Source organism: Corvus kubaryi, unplaced genomic scaffold (assembly GCF_017639235.1).
Source record: "Corvus kubaryi isolate FWS band 111438036 unplaced genomic scaffold, C.kubaryi_AGA036_p1.0 48593, whole genome shotgun sequence".
NCBI classification, from domain to species: Eukaryota; Metazoa; Chordata; class Aves; order Passeriformes; family Corvidae; genus Corvus; species Corvus kubaryi.
The window spans coordinates 1-18,294 of record NW_024581335.1 but is presented as its reverse complement, the minus strand read 5'-3'; the positions used below and the strand labels follow the sequence as shown (position 1 = coordinate 18,294).

At 67.5% G+C, this 18,294-nt stretch overlaps 2 protein-coding genes across 4 annotated transcripts; both read right to left on the bottom strand.

Annotated features, from left to right (window-relative positions):
* Window positions 1-78: 78 nt before the first annotated feature.
* On the bottom strand, window positions 79-6,732 carry LOC121672307 (septin-4-like). Of its 3 annotated transcripts, XM_042044915.1 has the most exons (6): window positions 3,579-5,972; window positions 2,088-2,216; window positions 1,548-1,847; window positions 1,231-1,324; window positions 1,029-1,115; window positions 79-214 (listed from the first exon to the last, which is right to left on the bottom strand). In XM_042044915.1, exons 1-6 carry the CDS (start codon window positions 3,612-3,614, stop codon window positions 87-89), a joined length of 774 nt encoding a protein of 257 aa, XP_041900849.1. In that variant the 5' UTR covers window positions 3,615-5,972; the 3' UTR covers window positions 79-86. The 3 variants fall into 3 exon arrangements, with proteins under 3 accessions (XP_041900849.1, XP_041900851.1, XP_041900850.1); XM_042044917.1 differs by lacking the exons at window positions 2,088-2,216; window positions 3,579-5,972 and adding an exon at window positions 6,633-6,732; XM_042044916.1 differs by lacking the exon at window positions 2,088-2,216 and having other exon boundaries at window positions 3,579-5,968.
* A 6,461-nt stretch (window positions 6,733-13,193) lies between these two features.
* LOC121672306 (LIM domain kinase 1) lies at window positions 13,194-18,036 on the bottom strand (the record flags this gene model as incomplete). Its single annotated transcript, XM_042044914.1, has 13 exons — window positions 13,194-14,282; window positions 14,373-14,530; window positions 15,012-15,067; window positions 15,154-15,310; window positions 15,399-15,464; window positions 15,567-15,626; window positions 15,738-15,869; window positions 16,080-16,166; window positions 16,248-16,431; window positions 16,507-16,691; window positions 16,779-16,884; window positions 17,646-17,837; window positions 17,918-18,036. Coding segments are annotated over 13 exons (1,653 nt in total), but the record flags the coding sequence as incomplete, so codon positions are not given.
* Window positions 18,037-18,294: the final 258 nt, after the last annotated feature.

The following is an 18,294-nucleotide window of genomic DNA, read 5'->3' as shown; positions in this document are numbered from 1 at the left end:
CCCCGGGGAGACCCCCACCCCATGGCACTCACCATCACACCCACCCCGGGGTGTCCACCCTGGGGACAGTCCCCACCCCGTGGCACTCACCACTCGGTGTTGTTGACGGCGTCCCCAAAGCCCGGCGTGTCCACGATGGTCAGGCGCAGCTTGACCCCCTTCTCCTCAATGTCCACCACGTGCTTGGTGATCTCCACTGTCTGCGTGATGCGCTCTGTGGGGGGCACACGTGTCACCGGGGGGACACCAGAGAGGGTGGAGGTGATGTGGGGACATGCTGCAACCCCTGGGTGTCATCCTCACCCTGGGGGCTGGAGTCACCCGGCTGGATCAGCCCTGAGAGGCACCGTGCTCCAGCCCAGGAGAGGATGCTCCCCGCCGTGGTCCCCACGTCCCCATGGATGTGCACCCATCCCTCGGTGGCTGTGCCACTGCCACCCCAGGACCCCAGCTCGGGCAGCACGGGGCTCTGACCTTGCTGCACGAGCATTTCAGGCTCCCGGTACCCCCACATGTGACCCCACAGCTCCACACTGCAATGCCCCTTCACCCCAGGACCCTCCGTGTCCCTGCATCCCCAGGGATGCTCCTGCTCCATTGTGTGTTTTGGCTTTCACTCCAAGCAACGGAAACAAATCAAACAAACCCCTCAAACTCCTGGGGATTTGGGCAAGTTTGGGCCATTTTAATTCAAAAACTGGCTGCAGCTGAACTGGCACTGTGCCCCAGGCCCTGACTGTCCCCAGCCTCCCAGAAATGCTGCGGCCCCAGCTGATGCCCAACGAGCCAGGGCTTGTTTTCCCAGTGGGAATAAAGTCCCCGTGGGGGGTCCCCATCCTGTGCAGGGGGGACCCCACTGCCTCGGAGCAGCCCCCTGTGCGAGTGGGCAGCTGGCAACGCACCACACGTGGCTTCAGAGGAGCCTGGCTGGGCCGGGAGAGGGGCTGCAGCCCCAGGAGCACCCCTGGGCTCTGCCACTGCCCAGCTCACCCAGGACACCCCTCTGGGCTGTGACTGTCCCTGCTGACCTTCAGCGTTGAGCAGCTTGCGGTCCCGGTACATGTCTGTCAGGAAGAGGCTGTTGACCAGGGTGGACTTGCCCAGCCCGGATTCTCCTGGGAAAGCAGGACAAAGATGAAGGGGGCAGCCAGTGTCCGCCACCCCTGTCCAGGGTGTTTGGGATCCAGAGTGGGGTCAGCACCCCCGGGCCGGGCTCAGCCCCCCTGGTACCTGCCACCATGAGGGTGAAGTCGAAGCCCTTCTTCACAGACTTGCGGTGCACCTGGTTGGGCAGCGTGGCAAAGCCCACGTACTCCTTGTCATCCTGCAGAGGGCACAGAGGACGTGGGACACGGGACACCGCCAGCCCACCTCCTACCCTGGAAAGCCCCTCCTTCCCCCCACCCACAGAGGGATTCCCAGGGTTGGAGTTCCCGGGGGTGAGGCCATGCCTGCCCAAAACCTTTGTGCTCACGGGATGGGAACATCCTCCATCCCGCAGCCCCTCGCCCCACGTGCGTCCCCCTCCCCACGGACACGTCCTGCACCTCGGAGGAGTCGTAGGGGTCCAGCTGCCCCCAGGGGCTCCGCGGGCGGTTGGGGCTGGGGGGCGGGGGCGCGGCGATGTGCTGCTGGAAATCCGAGGGCCGAGAGCGGGAGAAGAGCCTGGCGTCCCTCTCGTCGCTGGCTTCGTCAGGGGGGACCCTGCCCACGCTGCCCAGGGGGTGGCCGGGCTCCCGCCGGATCTCTGGGGCCTCCACCTTCCTGGAGCTGTCAGCTGGTGGACAATCCCGCAGGAACTGGGTCAGCTCAGCTTCGTCCGAGTCCTCCTTCAGGAAACGCTTTATCTGGGGACCAAGGGAGGAGGTGACACTGGTGGTGGCAGTGCCAGCCCGAGATGGCACCACCCACCTCAGCCTCACAAGCCCCCAAGCCGCAGCAGCCAGACACATGCAGCCTCAAGGTGGCAGGGATGGGAGGAGAGAGGGGGCACGGCCACCCCAGGGGACCAGCCACCACCCTGGGGACAGCCACGGGGACAGCCGTGGGGATGGCAGTGGGCACAGCCGTGCACCCCGGGCGCTTACGGCTTGTGGCGTGGGGACGGCAGCCAGCTCCTGGCACTCCGGGGGGCAGGGGTGGGCGCCTTCCCCCTGGGCACCCCGCCGCTCCTCGGGGTCTTCTGGGGCAGCCAGGACCCCCCCGCGCCCCATGGCCTGCCAGGAGGACAGGGAGGGGGCCGAGAGGAGGCAGAGACACCAAGAAGAGGTGAAGAGCAGTGGGGAGGGTGACCTGAGCTGGGCCGCAGCCAGGGGGAGGCAGATGGTGGGCAGGGGTCCCCTGGTGCCCGTGCCCCCCGCCTGCTGCCCGTTCACAGGGGGCCAGCACGGGCGATGGCACAAGGGACCCCCGTCCCTGCAGTGCCAGGAGGCCGCCAGGGCGGGGGACCCGGCCCAGGGACTGACCAGGACCCCGACACCTCCTTCGCCTGGCTCTGCCCGTCCCGGAGCGGGGACTGGGGGAGACAGGCACAGCTGCCCCCGAGCTGCTGCCCCGTGGGGTGGCGGGGCTGGGACGAGGGCCGGGGACGCCGGGATTGGGATGGCTCCACATCCTGTTTACAAGCGCTGGAGGGAGGAGACGTGTTCCCAAGGGCACGTCCGGCAGCGGCTCCCGTGGGGCCAAGCCCTGCTGCCAGCAGGCACCAATGTCCCCAAGATCCCACGGCAACTGCCAGGCGACCCCAGCCCCACGGGCAGTGAGACCCCAAACGAGAGGCACGCAGGGGCCGGGGGAGCCCGTGACCCTGCAGGCTCCCAGCCGGGGGTCAGTGCCCCCCCAGACCGGGGCCTCGAGGCGAGAGCCCTCCGTGGGGACACGTGTCCTCCCCCACGCCGTGTCCCCGCTCGCTGGCGGGGCGGGCAGCGGTGCCGGCGGCAAGGCGAGATGCGCGGAATTAGCGGGCTGGAAACAAGGTCACGGCGCTGCCGGGGCTGAGCGCTCGCACGCCTGGCCCCGCTCCCGCTGCCCCCCGCTCCCGCTGCCCCGCTGCCCCCACGGCCACCGCACGGGGACTGCGGTGCCAGGCTGGGGGGCAGCAGGTGGCCCCATGGCGGGGGCTGCGGGACCCCCGCGCTCCCCTGTCCCGCAGCGGGTCCCGAGTGCTCGGTGGGTCTGTGTGACCGCAGCATCCTCTTCCTCACCGCCCGTGACCTGGGGGAGCTCAACGGCAGCCCCCAGCACAGCACAGCCCGGCTGGGGACACTCGGAGATGGGAGATGATGCCACCACCAGCGGCGAGCGCTTCCAGCCCTGCTGCCGCTCGCTCCATGCCTCGGGGCTCCAGCCCTCTGGGGCTCGCCCTCGTCCCCCAGAGAAGCCGATGACCTCGGCAGTGCCGCGGCACCGAGGTTTGCGCCGCGTCCTTGGGGGTCCTTCAGCAAGTGCGGCCCCCGGCAGGGCTGTCCCAGGGACAGAGCACCGGCTGTGGCACCTTCCCGCAGCACCGGGCTGGTCCGTGCCCCCCACCCGCCCTGCCCCCTCTCTCGCCCCGCCGGGGACGGGTGCTGCCCCCGTACCTCTTGCCCAGGCTGCAGCTCGGGGCAGGTGGCCATGGCCCAGCCGGTGTCGCCCGTGGCCAGGAGAAGATGCCGAGTGGCACCGGCTGCGTCGAGGGCTGGGGAGCAGCATTAGCATAACTCCACCCTGGGCAGGCTCCGCGCCCCGCGGCACCCAGGAGCCAGGCACGGCCCCGGCGAGGGGCAGGGGATGGGAGAGGGACCCCCGGGGCACAGCCAAACCCAGCTCCTGCCCGGCTGCGGAGAGTTCAAGGACCAGCCAAAGGAGGTCCTGAGGGGCTGCAGGACCACCACCAGCAGCACCAGCAGCACCCCTGCGCTGAACACACAGATTGGCTGCAGCCCAGGAGGACACGCAGTCCTTGGAAACACCTCTGTCCTGGGACAAAAACCCGCTCCATCCCGGGACAAAAATCTCCCTCCATTCCAGGACAAAATGCCCCTCCATCCCAGTGCACACCACGTCCTCTCCCACTGCCCACCTGGAGCACCCCCCAGCAGGTCTCCACAGCCTCCTTGAGGTCAGAAACCCAGTTTTCCATAAAACTGCACACTTTTGCACCTGACAATTAAAGCTTCCCCACATGGCTCCAAGCTCCTGCTCGAGCTGGGCCTGCCTGGGAAGGACCCAGGCCTGGACTGGGAGAAGCAGGGATGCTGCCTACCACAGGGATCCCAGGCAGAAGCTCCAGCGTTCCTGCCTCGGCTTTCCCGGCTCATCCCTGGGAGGCGAAGGGTTAACAGTGCCCCAGGAGGAGCCGTGGGTGGCAGTCAGGGTTCCCCAGCTGTCACTTCGGGGTCACCAGGGACGGTGATTCACCCTGATGCATGTCGAGCTGCATCAGAGCAGCTCAGGCGCGATCCAGGGTCGCTCGGCCGCTTTCCAAGCGTCCCGGCCGGCACTCCCGGCAGGAGCGGGGATTTACGGCAGCGGGAGCCCGGGGCTGTGCCGGTGGCCCCGTAAGCAGATTACACACGCGGCTGAGTGCAAGCCGGCCTCACACCCGGGCTGTCAGCGGCCCCGCAGCCCCAGCCAGGGGCCACACGCGCCGCCTCGTCCCCGCCTGTCACTCTGCATCGCACCGTCCCCGCGCGGTGACAGCCCGCGGGATGCGGCACGGGGGGCACGGGGGCAGCGGGCACAGCCTGAGCTAGGAGAGCCACCGGCTGCCCCTGAGCATCGTTCCACCGGGCACCACATTCCCTTGGGAGGTGCTTTCCCAGCCTGCTTCTGCAGGGAAAGGAAGGGAACACCCCGGCGAGGTGCTGCCCCACCGCCAGGCTGACGGGGGCGGTCCCAAGCTCTCTAAAGGTGACACCCAGAATGCCACCCGCGGCACAGCCACTGTGTCGCTATGGCCGAGCATCCCAGGCACAAGCGCTGTCCCAAAGGCACGAACCCCACGCAGGACAAGCACTTGGTGGCCCCCAGCGAAGCCCAGCGCTGCCAGGACTAGCCCAGCACTTTCCCGGGGTGACAGGACCCGGGCTGTGCCTGCTCCACCCCGCCTCTGGATGCACGGGATGCTCCCACAGGAGAATCAGGGTTTCGTACCCCCAGCTCTGCCACCCCACCCACGAGTGGCATTCCAGCTGGGAAACTGAGTCTCCCAGCAGCTCCGAAAGGAGCAGGGCGCTGGGCACCCTGTGAGTGGGGGGCAGGCGGTGGTGTGGGTCGCTGCTCTGGGCAGGGGGTCAGCACCAGGCAGGTGAGCAGGGGGGATGAGAACCGCATCCCTTGGTGCAGCAGCTCCAGTCCCTTTCCTGCAGGGAATCCTCCAGCCTGAAGGACCTGGAAGCATCTGAGTGGGGAACCCAGGATGGGACCACGAGCGGTGGCTCCTCGTAAGCCGGGACATGACAGCAGGGCCTGTTCCAGGCTGGAAAGCAGGTGGCATGTCAGCACGTGGGGCTGGGCAGGGTCTGACCCACTCAGAGCCGAGAGCAGAGATCGGGGGAGACCCCTGCTCATCCTGCCCCTCCGGGCCAGCCGGGAACTGCTTTGGGGACTGAGGGATGTGGCACCGGTGGCAGGGACACCGGCTCTGCCTCTGCAGATCCTTCTGGAGCACCTCCAGCCCCAGCTCATCCCGCGTTCACGGACGCGGGAGCCCGGCTGCTCCTGGTCCCCAGCGGTGACTACCGTCCTCCCCCCGATGTTTCCAGGGCTGGATGAGTGCATCCAAAAGCCACAGTCTGGAGCCTGTCGGGAAGGCGCTCCGTTGCGACACGCTCCGCCAGCCGCCCTCCTCTCTGCTTTCGCTGCTCCAGCTCCGGAGGAATGTGCCGGGCTGGTTCCCACGGCGGCTGCCGGGGCAGCGCGGCCGCAGCGCTCCCCACCGAGGCCACTTGTCCCAGCGGCCACAAGCCGGTGCCGCGCGAGCCACGGCCACAAACCTCCGTCCTCATCCTCACCCTGGACACAGCCTGAGGTCCCCGCGGAGACGTGGCCCGGCCGAGCGGCTCCTGGGGACCTGCCACCACCGCGGAGGGCTGAGGCAGGACGGGAGATGCAGAACAAGCTCCCGCGGGCCGGCAACGCCAGCGGCGGCTCCGGACCTTGCCGGTGAGTACAGAGCCGGCTCCGTGCGTGTGACGGTCCCGGCCGAGGGCCCGGCCAGGCTGGCAGTGCCGCCAGCGCCGCAGCACGGGGACCTGCCAAAAGCTGGGGATCGATGCTCAGCACGGAGCCACGCCAGAGCAGGAGCCACGCTCCCGCTGCCCACGCACGGACACCCGTGGGGGGAGCCCAGGACGGGGGGACACGCAGGTGACGCTCCCGAGCGCTGCCCTCCCGGATGCCCCAGTAAGGGGCCCGTGGTCCCCCCGCCTCCCCCGGGGGCCGGGCAGGTGCTGCCCCGCCGCCCGTGTCCCCCCCGCGCTCCGCTGCGGCACCGGCGGCCCCGGTCCGCTCCGCCCCCGCGCACCGTCACCTTCACGGAGGGCAGCGGGCTGCGGGAGCGGGCCCGGGCTGCGGGAGCGGGCCCGTGCCACCGTGCGGGGCGGTGCGGGGCAGCCCGGCCCGGGCCGGTCCCACGTCCCCGCCGGCCTTACCATGGCTGCGGCGCCGGGCGCCGTCCGGGAGCGGCGGCTGCCGATGGGCACGGCCGGGCCCCGCCGCGGATTAGCAGAAATAGCAGCGGCGGGGGCGGGGGCGGCCCCGGGGCGGGGCGGGCGGGGGGGGCGGGCGGGGCGGCCGCTCGGCATCACCGACAGCGGCACCGGGCACCGGCACCGGCAGCGGCACCGGCAGCGGCAACAGCGCCCGGCAGCGCGCACTGCACAGGGGCACCGGGCACAGGCACACGGCACCGGCACCGGGGCCGAGCAATGTACACCGGGCACCGACACCGACATCGGGCACCGGCACCAGGCACCGCACACCCGGCACTGGCACCACGCACTGGGTACCGGTACCGGGCGCTGGGCATCAGCACCCAACCTTGGCAGTCGGCTCTGGCATCAATACCTGGCGTCGGCCCCGGGCACTCCCCTTGCCAGCTGGCACCGGGGCCAGGCACCAAGCAGCAGGCACCAGCTCTGGCAGCACTCACCGGGCACCGGGAACTGCACGGTGGGCACGGGGTGGTGGCACAGGGCAGCAGCACCGGGCAGAGGGCTCCAGCATCAGCGCTGGGGCACCAGCGCCAGGAACAAGACACTGCACCAGGGACAGGGCACCAGTACTGGGTACTGGGCATTGGCAGGGCCCGGTGCAGGCAGTGGGGACAAGGCCCCAGCACCAGTTGCTGGTGCAGGTGAGAGGGAACAGCCCCCGTGCCGGGGAGTGACCTCCTGGCAGTGCCACCAGTACCAGGTACTGCGCAGGAGGCACTGGGCTCCACACAGCCACTGGCGGCTGGGAGCACTGGGCACCAGCTCGGGGCTGTTAGGTACTGGGAAAACGCCCCAGCACCACACATCCCGCATCACCCGCTGGGCACCAGGGACTGCGCTGGGCACGGGTCACCGGATCCCAGTCTCCCAGTTCTCCCTCTGCAAAATCCCAGCTCGCCTGCCCCTCCCGAAGCCGATGCCGAGCCACCCTGCCCCTGGCCGGTGGGCTGGCAAAGGGACCCAGACACCCGGCTGGCTGTGTCCTGCCCCCATTCCCACTCCCATCCCGCATCAGGGATGGCAGCCGCTTCCCGGGGTGCCCCCGGCCCCAAGCCCGTGTGAGTGGCAGTGGCACGCGGCCGTGTCCCCGTGTCCCCGAGGGCAGGGAGGACACCGGCACCGCGCGGGGTTGCCTGGGGCGCTCGTGTTCCGGCCATGAAAGGGGCCGGGGGAGCCTTGGCCGCGGTGGCCGTTGCCCGTGGCGAGCAGCTGGCAGAGCTCAGCCCTCCCCAAATTTCAGTCTCCCAGTCCAGCTGTCCCTCAGGACTGTCCTTGTCCCACCTCAAACTCACTCCAAGCCACGGGGGTGGCGAGGCCACATGCATTCCCAGAGCATCCCTCTCATAGGCTTCCCCTCCCTGCCTCAGTTTCCCTGCCCATAAGAAAAGCCAGTGGCAATTCCCCAGGAGGAGAAGACGGATCCAGCCCCGGTCAGGCTCTGACCGAAGCTGTGTGACTCCACAGGGACCATCTCAGCCTTGTCCCCAGCCTTGTCACCGCCTGGAGTCTCTTCCCCTCGGACATGACAGAGCCAGGCTGTGTCCAGATGGCTCCACATTCCCTTTATTCCCATAAATAAATATCACAGGCTCGACGCAGCCTCAGAGAGCACCGGTGGCCACCTCGACCCTGTATATTTGGGGGCTCCAGGCAGGGATCCCGCTCTCCCAGCACTCCACCTTGGCCGGCTGGGGGGGTCCAGGCAGGGTCAGGTAGGGGCAGGCAGGTGAGGGTGACTGTTTACATCCCTAATCCCCACAGGCAGCGCTTTCCTCCGAGATTACCGGGGATTAGGGGCTCGGGGGCTCCAGGAGCTCAGCCCGGGCTCTCCCTGCCCTTCAAGGAGTACCGCTGAGCCCCGCGGGGGCGAGCGGGCGCTGCCGGGATGAGCCGGGCGTTCTCAGCCGGGCACTGCTGGGCCGAGCTGGGTGTTCTCGGCCTGGCCAGCGGGCACAGCCGGGAGCGGCCACCCGCTTGCCACGGCCTCGCTCCGGTAGCCCAATGCCCATCGAGGCCGGGGAGCTGCAACCTGGGCTTTACACAGAGCATTAAAAGCTGAAGGGATCAGGGGCGGAGCGGGAGGGGACAGGGGGCTGCACGTTCCTGGCTGGGCGATGACGCAAAGGGGAGCGATGGTGACGCCCAGGGAGGCTGGCACTGCTGGAGAGGTCCCCAAGGTCCCCGAGGCACGCCGGGGTCCCTCGGCCCGGCGGCAGCAGCGATCCCAGGTCCCGGCCCGGCTGGGAAGTCTCCGCTCGCTACCGGGGCCCAGAGCTCTATAATTACTATGGGAGGCTGAGTTATTTTGGGAAGCGGCTTTGCTGCTGCCAAAGCTTTTATTCCTCCAAACCAAAACAAGATGGAAAGAGCCCAGCCCAGGATGCTGCATCCGGCGGGCGTGGGGAGTTTAACCTCCTCGCTGCCTGCGCCGGGGCTGCCGGCTCCCCCGCTGCATCACCCGCACCGAGACGGGGCCGGGGCGCTGGGAGGTTCACAGGAGGGTCCGAGGGGAAGATTTGGGGTCATGGAAACCACAGGGTGTCAGCCAGGCATGGGATGGGGCTGGGGTCAGCCCCGTGCTCAACTGCTGGCGGGTCCGGAGGCCACATGTTCGGATGCTTCCCTGCATCCGTGGGAACCTCTATTTTTAGCTCTTTCTCTTGCAACGGGTCGCGTTTTGGGGCCTTCCCAGCGCGGTGGCTGGGCCGAGGAATGCCATGTGCATGGACAGGAGCACCTCGCTGCTGCTCCCAGTGACACAGCCCAGGGGACAGAGCCCCAGGGGTCCATCCCCAAAGCCACCAGACAGGCAGAAGCCCTGCTCTCCACTCCAAAGCAGCCAAACAGACTCCAAGCCGGGAACAAACTCATTTTTCACACAGTGGAAAAGATGAGCCACATCAGGTACCCTACAGTGCTCCCCAAGAGCTGCTCCAGCACAAGGATGAGGTGGGTTGGGGGTCTGTGTTCAGGGTGGACCCCAAAAACCTGGGGTGTAACTCCTGCCCTTGGGCCTCTTCCCCTTGGTCTGAGCCCACAAGGGCTGCCCGTGCCTGGGTTGCTCCCTGTGCTTGGGTCTTAAAGAGCAGCCAATTGCCCCCAAACCCAAAACCCACATGCCAGGGTCTTCCAGCTCCCCAAACCCACACACCAGGGTCCCCTAAACCCACTTGTCAGGGTCCCACAGCTCCCCACGCCCACATCCCAGTGTCCCTGTCCTTGGGTTGTCTCTGCAGGGAGCCCCTGCTCAGAGCCTGGGGGTTCTGAGGGTCCACATTCCCCGAGTCCGGGCAGTGCCAGCCCCTCAGAGGGGTTTGGGCATGGGATGAGCTCTATGGGATGGTGACAACAGCAGTGGGGACGGTGGCACAGCCATCTAAACCCACGAGCCCAGGTGGTCCCACCCCAAGCCTTGCCCACACAAGGCCCCCTACCCTCCTTGGACTGAACCTTCCCACAACTCATCACGTGTCACCAGCCCCCAAATCCCTCACAAAGGATTCACCAGTCGATGCTGCCCATCCCTGGTCCTGCCTGGGGACCTGGTGGCATTGGGAAACCAGGAGCACCCATCACTCACCTCCCACTCCGGAGCCCCAGTGGGAAGGGGCTATGCTGGAGCTGGGGGAGGATGGCAGCGGGACTGAGGAGAAGCCACTTTTCCCAGCAGAAGCAGCTGAGGTTTCCAGGGCTCCCCAGCTGTCCCCTCCCAGGTGCTGTGTCCCCACAAGAGCAGCAGTGGGGTTGGGGATGGGCCCCATGTGCCCCCAGCTGGCAGAGAGGGGCAGGATGGCAGAGCTGCATTCCCAGTGTTGCTTATGCAGACCTTACAAAAACTGCTGGCAAATGAGGCGGGAACGTGTGTCCCAGGGGATTTTCTTGCCTGGATTTGGCCAGTCTCACCTGTCAGGGACCAGAGGACACCTGAGGGGGGACAGGAGCTGCAGTGACAGCCCTTCTTCCCATCCTCACGTCCCACACCCCGCTCCAGTGAAGGGGAAATTGAGGCAGTCAGGTACCGACCCTTCACCATTGGCCTCGGAGCTCCACCAGGGTTTTGGGCATCTGGACATTCCCCTGCAGCCACCAGGTCCTGGTGACACGTGTGACCCAAGGAGGTGGCTCCTATCGCAGCCCAGGCCGCAGAGGGGGACACAGAGGTGGGACAGTGACACCAAATCACCGAGGCAGGGCTCAGGCTGCTCCAGACCCACACAAAGCCCCTGGTCCTGAGCCAGAGGGATGGATCCTGTACCCAGGGGACAAAGGTGGCGCTGGGGACAGGGCCAACCACGACAGACACCCCGCAGAGCCATGTGCCAGATGCAGGAGGGGGATCAGAGGGCTGGAGGACAGGAATGGTCCCAGGATGTCTCCAGTCCAGCCTCTGGCTCAAAGCCAGGATGGGCTGAGGTAGAAAGGGCTCCAGAGGATCCCAGAGCCACTGGCTGCTCTGGGAAATCCTCATGTGGGGCTGAGTCTTGCTGTGGCCAGGGATGGGGCCCAGACCCCATGTCCCCATGGAGCTGGACACCCCAGCTGGACCCAATGACCCCTCTGCAGCTCCACACATCCCTGCGGAGCTGGGCACCCTCGTGGGATCCCAGTGACCTCCTCCAGCCCCACACCTCCCTACAGAGTCAGGTGCCTTGGTGGGATCCCAGGAATCCTTTTCCATCTCCACACCTCCCTATGGAGCTGGGTGTCCAGACTGGCCCCCAGCACCTCCTCTCCTTGCACATCTTAAGCCTCACAAGGACCCTGTGCCTGTCACCCCTGTCACAAGATGTCCCCCAGGAGGGTCCCTGCAGCAGCAGTGCCCCCCTTGCCCAGACTCTGGGAGAACCTGACCTTCTCCCTCTGCACTGGAGCCCCAAACTTTCCCCCGAGGAAGGTGACAAACCCGTGGCCAATGGGTCATGGCTGGAGCCGGAGCTCTCAGGGTATCCTTGCCAGAGCCACCGGTGCCTTCGGCCACCCCCTTGGTGTGGACCCCTGGCTCCCCACGTGCCACCATTCCAAACTGGGGTCAGGCGTGGGCAGGACCCTACCAAGGACATCCCAGGGTGGGCACAGAGCAGGACCTGGGAGGGGACAGTGGATGCGGTGGCAGCTCTTGGTGGCCTGTGACATGGTCTGGGTGGCCCTGTCCCTCCTGGGAGGGAATGGCTGGAGGGGACAGCCAGATGCTGGTGCTGGGATGAGCCCCTCCCACGGGCACTGGGTCAGGCTGGACTGGGGCTGGATTTGGGCACAGGGCACTGCACACCTCCGGGGGGGCTTTGGGGTGACAGTGACAGCAAGAGGCCAGTGCAGCTGTGCCAGAGCCACCTCCCTGCCTGGTGAGGGGGGATCCCAGCTTGGTCTGGGGTGAGTTGCTGGTCACAGGGGTGACTGAGTGGCCACTTGTTGTGGCCAGCTGCTGGCTCTTGTCCCAGGGGCCACCAGCAAGTGTCGCAGTGGGTGTGGTGTCCCTGACACCACCGGGCACAGCACACCCACAGCTGCACCCGGCTGGGTGAGGGGCTGGGCAGGTCCCAGGGGTTTGGGGGTTCAGGGGTTCCTGCTGCAGGGCTGGGGGTCTCCCGGAGACCTGCTCTCCTGTGGCAGCAGGGGACTGGGGACTGTGGTGTTTCCCAGGTGTGATGGCCACAGTGGGTCCCTCACCCCAACATTCCCAGGGAGTGACAGTGTCCTGCTCCCAGAGCAAACAGTCAGCACCAAGGGCAGTGCGGTGTCACCAAGGGTGGTGACAGCCCGTGGCACCAGGCAGGGTGTTGGCCCCTGTCCCTCACTGGGGTACTGGGGAGCAGGCACACAGGAGCCACCCCGGGAGGGGGACAGAGCCACTGTCACTACGTCCCCCTGGCCCCCCCGGAGCAATAAGCCATGAGGTTTCCTGATGGATCCTGGGACCCCTTCAGGCTCCTTCCCCAGCTGCAGCATCACTGGGGCCATCCTTGGGGACCCCTTCCCCATCCCTCCCCCCTCAGCTCCTCGGGTTCCAGGTCTTCTCCAGCTCACAAAGCTCAGCATCCCCCAAGGACGGAGATTCCCCACCTTGGGGACCTCAGTTTGGTTCAGGAAGGTGACAAGGACAGAGGGACAGCAGGGGAGGGCTATGGGCTACCCCAGCATGAGCCACCTCACTGTCCCTGGGGCTGGTTTTACACCGAAGGCAAAGCAGCTCCACGGCACCGATGGTCACAGGGCTGGGGTGACAGCGGGCATGGCCACCAGGCCAGTGAGGGGCCGCAGGGCTCGGGGGCCCTGCTGACACAGGCAGGGATGGCTCCAGTCCCAGGGCTGGGGGTACCCACAGAGGGGTGGGGACAGCACAAAGGGGGACGACAGCACTGCGGGTGAGCGAGTTGGTGGATGCCACCACGGCCGGTGCCACAGCCCCACCCTGGGCAGAGGGACCGTCCCCTCCTGCCTCAGTTTCCCCAGGAGCTCCCAGCCCCCCCGGGGGAGGCGAGCGATTGCCAACAGGCCGGGCAGCGAGCGGGGAAGGATTTATTGACTCACGGCTCGGGGTACATCACAGTTTGAGCTCCCTTCCCGCCTCCGCAGAGGTCGCCTTGGACTTCCCGGGCAAAAGTGCGCGGAGAGGCTTCACAGTTTGATCCCTTCGGGAAAGCAGAACCGAGGCAGTGACAAATGGCAGACGCTACGTTGTATGAAAAAATAATACAAACTCTTCTCTTTAAATATCTTACAGAAAAATGAACCTGAATAAAGAGCATGAAAAGCACCGCGTGGCGCAACCCCCCGGGCCCCCCAGGGCAGGGGGACCGAGATGAGCCGCGGCCCCACATCCCTCCATCCCCAGGGCTGCGCGGTCAGGGCTCAGCACGGGCAGCAGAGGCGCGGGGGCAGCAGGGACCGCTACGTGCCCGTCCCCGCGCCACGGGGGAGTCCCCGCGGCCCCCTCGCTCGGCCGGGGGTGCCGGCAGCCCCCCGAGCCCGGGGTGCCGGCGGGAGCAGCGTCAGGGGCCGGCCGAGGGCGTTGCTACGAGGGCGCCCCGGGGGCCGCGGGGTCCCTCCGGTGTCGCAGTGCAAGTTCACGGAAAGCCAAGGCACCGCCGCGAGGCCGCGGCTCTGGCCGGGGAGCCCGCGGGGCTCGGCGGGGGCAGCCCCGGTGTGCAAACGGGAGGTGAGCCGGGGTGGGGGACACGGGGACACGGGACGGTCCCCGCGGTGCGGCCGGCCGGGCTGGTCCTGGCGGTCAGAGCTACGGCGTGGGGGTGCCCAGGGCCACGGGGTGCCCAGGGCCATGCGGCCCCGGGGAGAACCGGCTCCCCGGGGCGGGGCAGGGCGGGCGGCGGGGCGGGGGCGCGCCCGGGGGTCCAGCCCCGGGGTGGGGCAGCCCCAGGAGCGGCTGGCGGCGGGCGTGGCTCCTTCTCCCGTGGCTGCAGAGGGTGCGGGCGAGGGCTCTACCGGGGGGGTGCGGGCAGCCCCCCCTCCCGCCGGTGCGTCTCCCCAAAGGCCCGGTCCAGCTGCTCCAGCTGGGAGCTCAGTGGCAGGTGGATCTCCAGGTGCATGCGCAGCGCCTCCAGCCACTGCTCCAGCTTGGCGAAGGACGGCCTGCGGACAAGGGCACACGTGGCAGCTCCGCCGGCTCTGCCCCCAGCCCGGCCCCGGCCCCAGGCATCCCCTGGGGTATCCATCACCCACCTCTTCTCGGGGTCCAGGTCACAGCAGCAGACGGCGATGGGGAAGAAGCTGGGGGGGCAGGCGGGGGGGCAGTAGCGCTCCAGAAAGCCCCGGACGTTGAGGCCGAAGTCGGTGGTGCGGGGCAGGTAATCGGGGTCAGCGCTCACCCGGCCGATGATCTGCGGGCAGCGGCAGGGACGGGCGGGCTCAGCACCAAGGGGGGACCCCAACCCCAAACAGGGACCCCTAAGCCCCAAGGGGGAGATGTCTAAGGCCCAAGAGGGAGCCCAGACACAATGAAGAAACCCCAACCCCAAGGGAGAGACCCCAACAGGGCGACCCTTAACCAAAGGGGAGAGGCCCCAACCCCAAGGCAGGACTCCAAGCCCAAGAGGGGCAACTCAAGCACAGTGAGGACCCCAACTCCAAAAGGGAGACCCCAATCCCAAGGGGGAGAACTTTATCCTGGAGGAGAACCCAAATACAATGGGGACTCCAAGCCCTAGGGGGACCCCAAGCCCAAGGGAAGTGGCTCCAATCTTAAAGTGGAGACTCTAAACGCCCCAACGCCAAGGGGGACACCCCAACCTTGGGGGAGTGACCCCAAACACCATGAGGACCCCAGCATCCATGGCAGAGCCCAGCCCCAGGGGCACTTGCCTCACACAGAACGATGCCGAAGGAGAAGATGTCCACCTTCTCATCGTAGCTCCTCCCTGCAGGGACAGACAGGGTCAGGGCCCTGCCCCACCAAGCGTCCCCTGCCTGGGGACAGAGCCCTGGATGGCCACATTCCCCTCACCGTTGATCATTTCGGGGGCCATCCAGTAGGGGTTCCCCACCACCGTGTAGCGCTTCTTGCGATCCGGTTTCTTCAGGTTCTTGAGATGTTCGGGCTGGTTCTTCTCGTCCACCATCAGCCGCGCCAGCCCAAAGTCAGCCACCACCACGCTCTTGTTCTGGGGGGACAGGCAGGGGTGAGGCCTGGGGGAGGGGACTGAGAGCCCCAGCCAGGCCAGGGGAGGACAGCACCAGGGTGGGACTCACCTCCCGCACGAGGCAGTTGTGAGAGTTGAGGTCGCGGTGGATGATGTTCATGGAGTGGAGGTAGGCCTGTGGGAAGGGTGGGCTGAGAGCAGGGGCACCCCCACACCGTGGCCCCCCCACCCAGCAGCACCCATCCCACCCACCCACCCACCCCACGGTGGCACCCACCATGCCGGCGGCGATGTCCTTGGCGAAGCTGACCCGCTGGCTCCAGGGGTAGTGGCTGTCCTGGGGGGCAGGAGAAGGGGGAATTTGTCAGGGAATGGAAAAGGAAGAGGGGTCCCCAGCCCCACCGGGGCTGAGGGGTGGTGGGGGACCGACCTGCCCCCCAGTGCTCACCATGCTTTTGATGAGGCTCCTCAAGGTGCCCCCTTTGATGTACTCTGTGATGAAGTTGAGCCTCTTCTCCTTGTAGAGCACCCCGATGAACTTGAGCACGTTGGGGTGCTCCAGGCAGCGCATCACCTTCACCTGCAGGAGACCCCCAGCCCCGTGTCCGTGACACCCCGAGGCTCCCACAGCCCCTGACAGAGCTGCTGCTTGTAGACTCAGCGGGCAGGGCTGCACCCACGGGGCCCGGTCACCCCTCTCCAGGGGTTGTGCCCAGGTGGGGGCCAGGACCAGACAGATCCCCCCCTCACATCCCCCCAGCCTGGAGGATTAAGGACAGGGGACGCTCACCTCTTTGAGGAAGGTCCTCTGCGTCTCCTCGTCGAAGCGGATCAGCTCCTTCATGACCATCACCTCGCCCGTCTCCCGATGCGTCACCTGGCCGGGAGTGCAGGGACTCAGCCACCCCCGCTGCATCCCAGGGAGCCGAGACCCCCCCTCTCGTGCCCCTTGCCCCACCTTGATGGCCTGGCCGAAGCAGCCCTTGCCCAGCACCTCTCCGTGGATGAGGTCGGAGGGGCGGAAGATGCGGTGGGCGCGGGACACGACGCGCAGGGACTCGGAGCGCCCGATGTCCTTGCGCTGGGATGCGGGAGAGCCCACGGAGCCCGAGCCCGGGGACTTGTCCGTGCTGCAGCTCCTCCTGGGGGATGGACAGGCAGTGGTCAGTGCCAGGGCGGGGGGGACCCGGCTGGGGCAGGGGCCGGGGCGGCCTTACATGACTGCGCGCTGGCGCATGGCAGCGGGGTCCTCGCAGGGCGCGGGCGCCGGCGAGCGCAGGGGGCTGCACGGGGCGGGTGGGGGGCTGCCCGCCAGCCCTGGCTCCCGGCCCAGGGGCTCGTGGGGGTCGTGCTCGATGGTCAGCTGCAGCAGGCGGCTCGTCTCCTGGATCAGCAGGTCGATCTGCGGAGGGAAGTGGTGGTGGGGCGGGTTTGGGGACGGGGCGGCAGCGGGGCTGGCTGGGGGTGTGGCAGGGGGAGTGGAGTGTACCTCGTCCAGGGGCACGTGGCCGATGGGGGTCCCGTTGATCTCCAGGATGCGGTCGCCCACGTGGATGGAGTTCTTCATGTCAGGGCTGATGCAGTCCGGGTCCACCCTGTGGGGACAGGGGGTCAGACCCCCGACACTGTCACCATCAGGGGGGTGTGCTGGGACACTGCCCATGGGGTCACCCGGCTGTCACCATCACAGTGAGTGTGCCCACGGAGTCACCCCCCTGTCACTGTCCCAAGGAGGTGGCATGTTCTCTGCGAGTCACCTCTGGGAACATGCAGTCACTGTTCCCACAAGCCAGCCCCTGCAAGGTGGGGATGTGTGGGCAAGACACCCACTGCTGGCAGGGGACATGCAGACAAGCTGCCCTCGTTGGACGGGGACACGGAGGCACACTGCCCACGGGTCACCCTTGCTTGATGGGGGCACGTTGTCATGGCTCCCATGAGTCGCCCTCTAGGATGGGGACACGCAGTCATGGTCCCCAGAGTTATCCTGCTAGATGGGGACAACAGGCACGTTGCTCATGGGTCCCTCCTGCTGGACAGGGACATGCTGGCAATGTCTCCACGAGCCACCCCAACCACACGGGGACATGCATGGTACCCTCAGCCCACCCTGCCACACGGGGCAATGCCAGCATGGCCAGGAACACACCAGCACAGCCCCCACAAACCCCCCTGCATCTGGGGACATGCCACCACACACCCAAGAGGCCAGACCTGGACAATGGGGACACCCCCAGGCCCATCTCTCCTCCTCCCACCCCCAAAAGGTGTCCCTGGGATGGATCCCAGGGGCAGAAGGGGTGCGGGATGCCCCAGCCCTGGGAAGGGGACGGGGGCAGAGGGCTCAGGGACGCACTCTCGGACGCGCACGGTGCGGGGGTGCTCGGTGCCGCAGCCCTGGTCGATGGAGACGGAGAAGCCGCGCTTGCCGTCGGAGCAGGCGGGGATGGACACAAGGGTGACGGTGTGAGGGATGCGGGAGGCCGGGGAGTCTGGCAGGATCTGCTCGATCACCGGGGTCACCACCATCTGGTAGTAGCAGTGGCCGCTGCGGGGAGCGGAGCGGGAGGGTGGGCGGGGGTGCCGGGGGCCGTGTCCCCCCAGCCCCCCAGGCCAGCCCAGCCGTACCAGTAGAGCTTGGAGCGCTCCACCAGCGCGTAGGTGTCCCCGTCCCCGATGAAGGCGCGGCAGTTGAGGCAGCTGAAGCACTCGGGGTGGTACTTCTGCTCCCCGGCCACCTGTGGGCAACGCCATCAGCCCCGGGAGCCTGCATCCCCGCACCGAGGGTGGGGCTGGGGCTCAGAGGGGGCTGGGAGCACCCATGGGTGCACCAGTGCTGTGGGAAGGGCAGGCTGAGCCACAGGATGGTGGGGACAAAAGTGCCACCAGGCTGGGGGTGGCTGCAGGAACATCTCCCACCACCCTAAGCCTCTCCTCTGCATCCCCCAACCCCAACGCGGCCCTCCAGGGTCCCCCTAAAACGTAGAGGATGCCCCTGCCACACC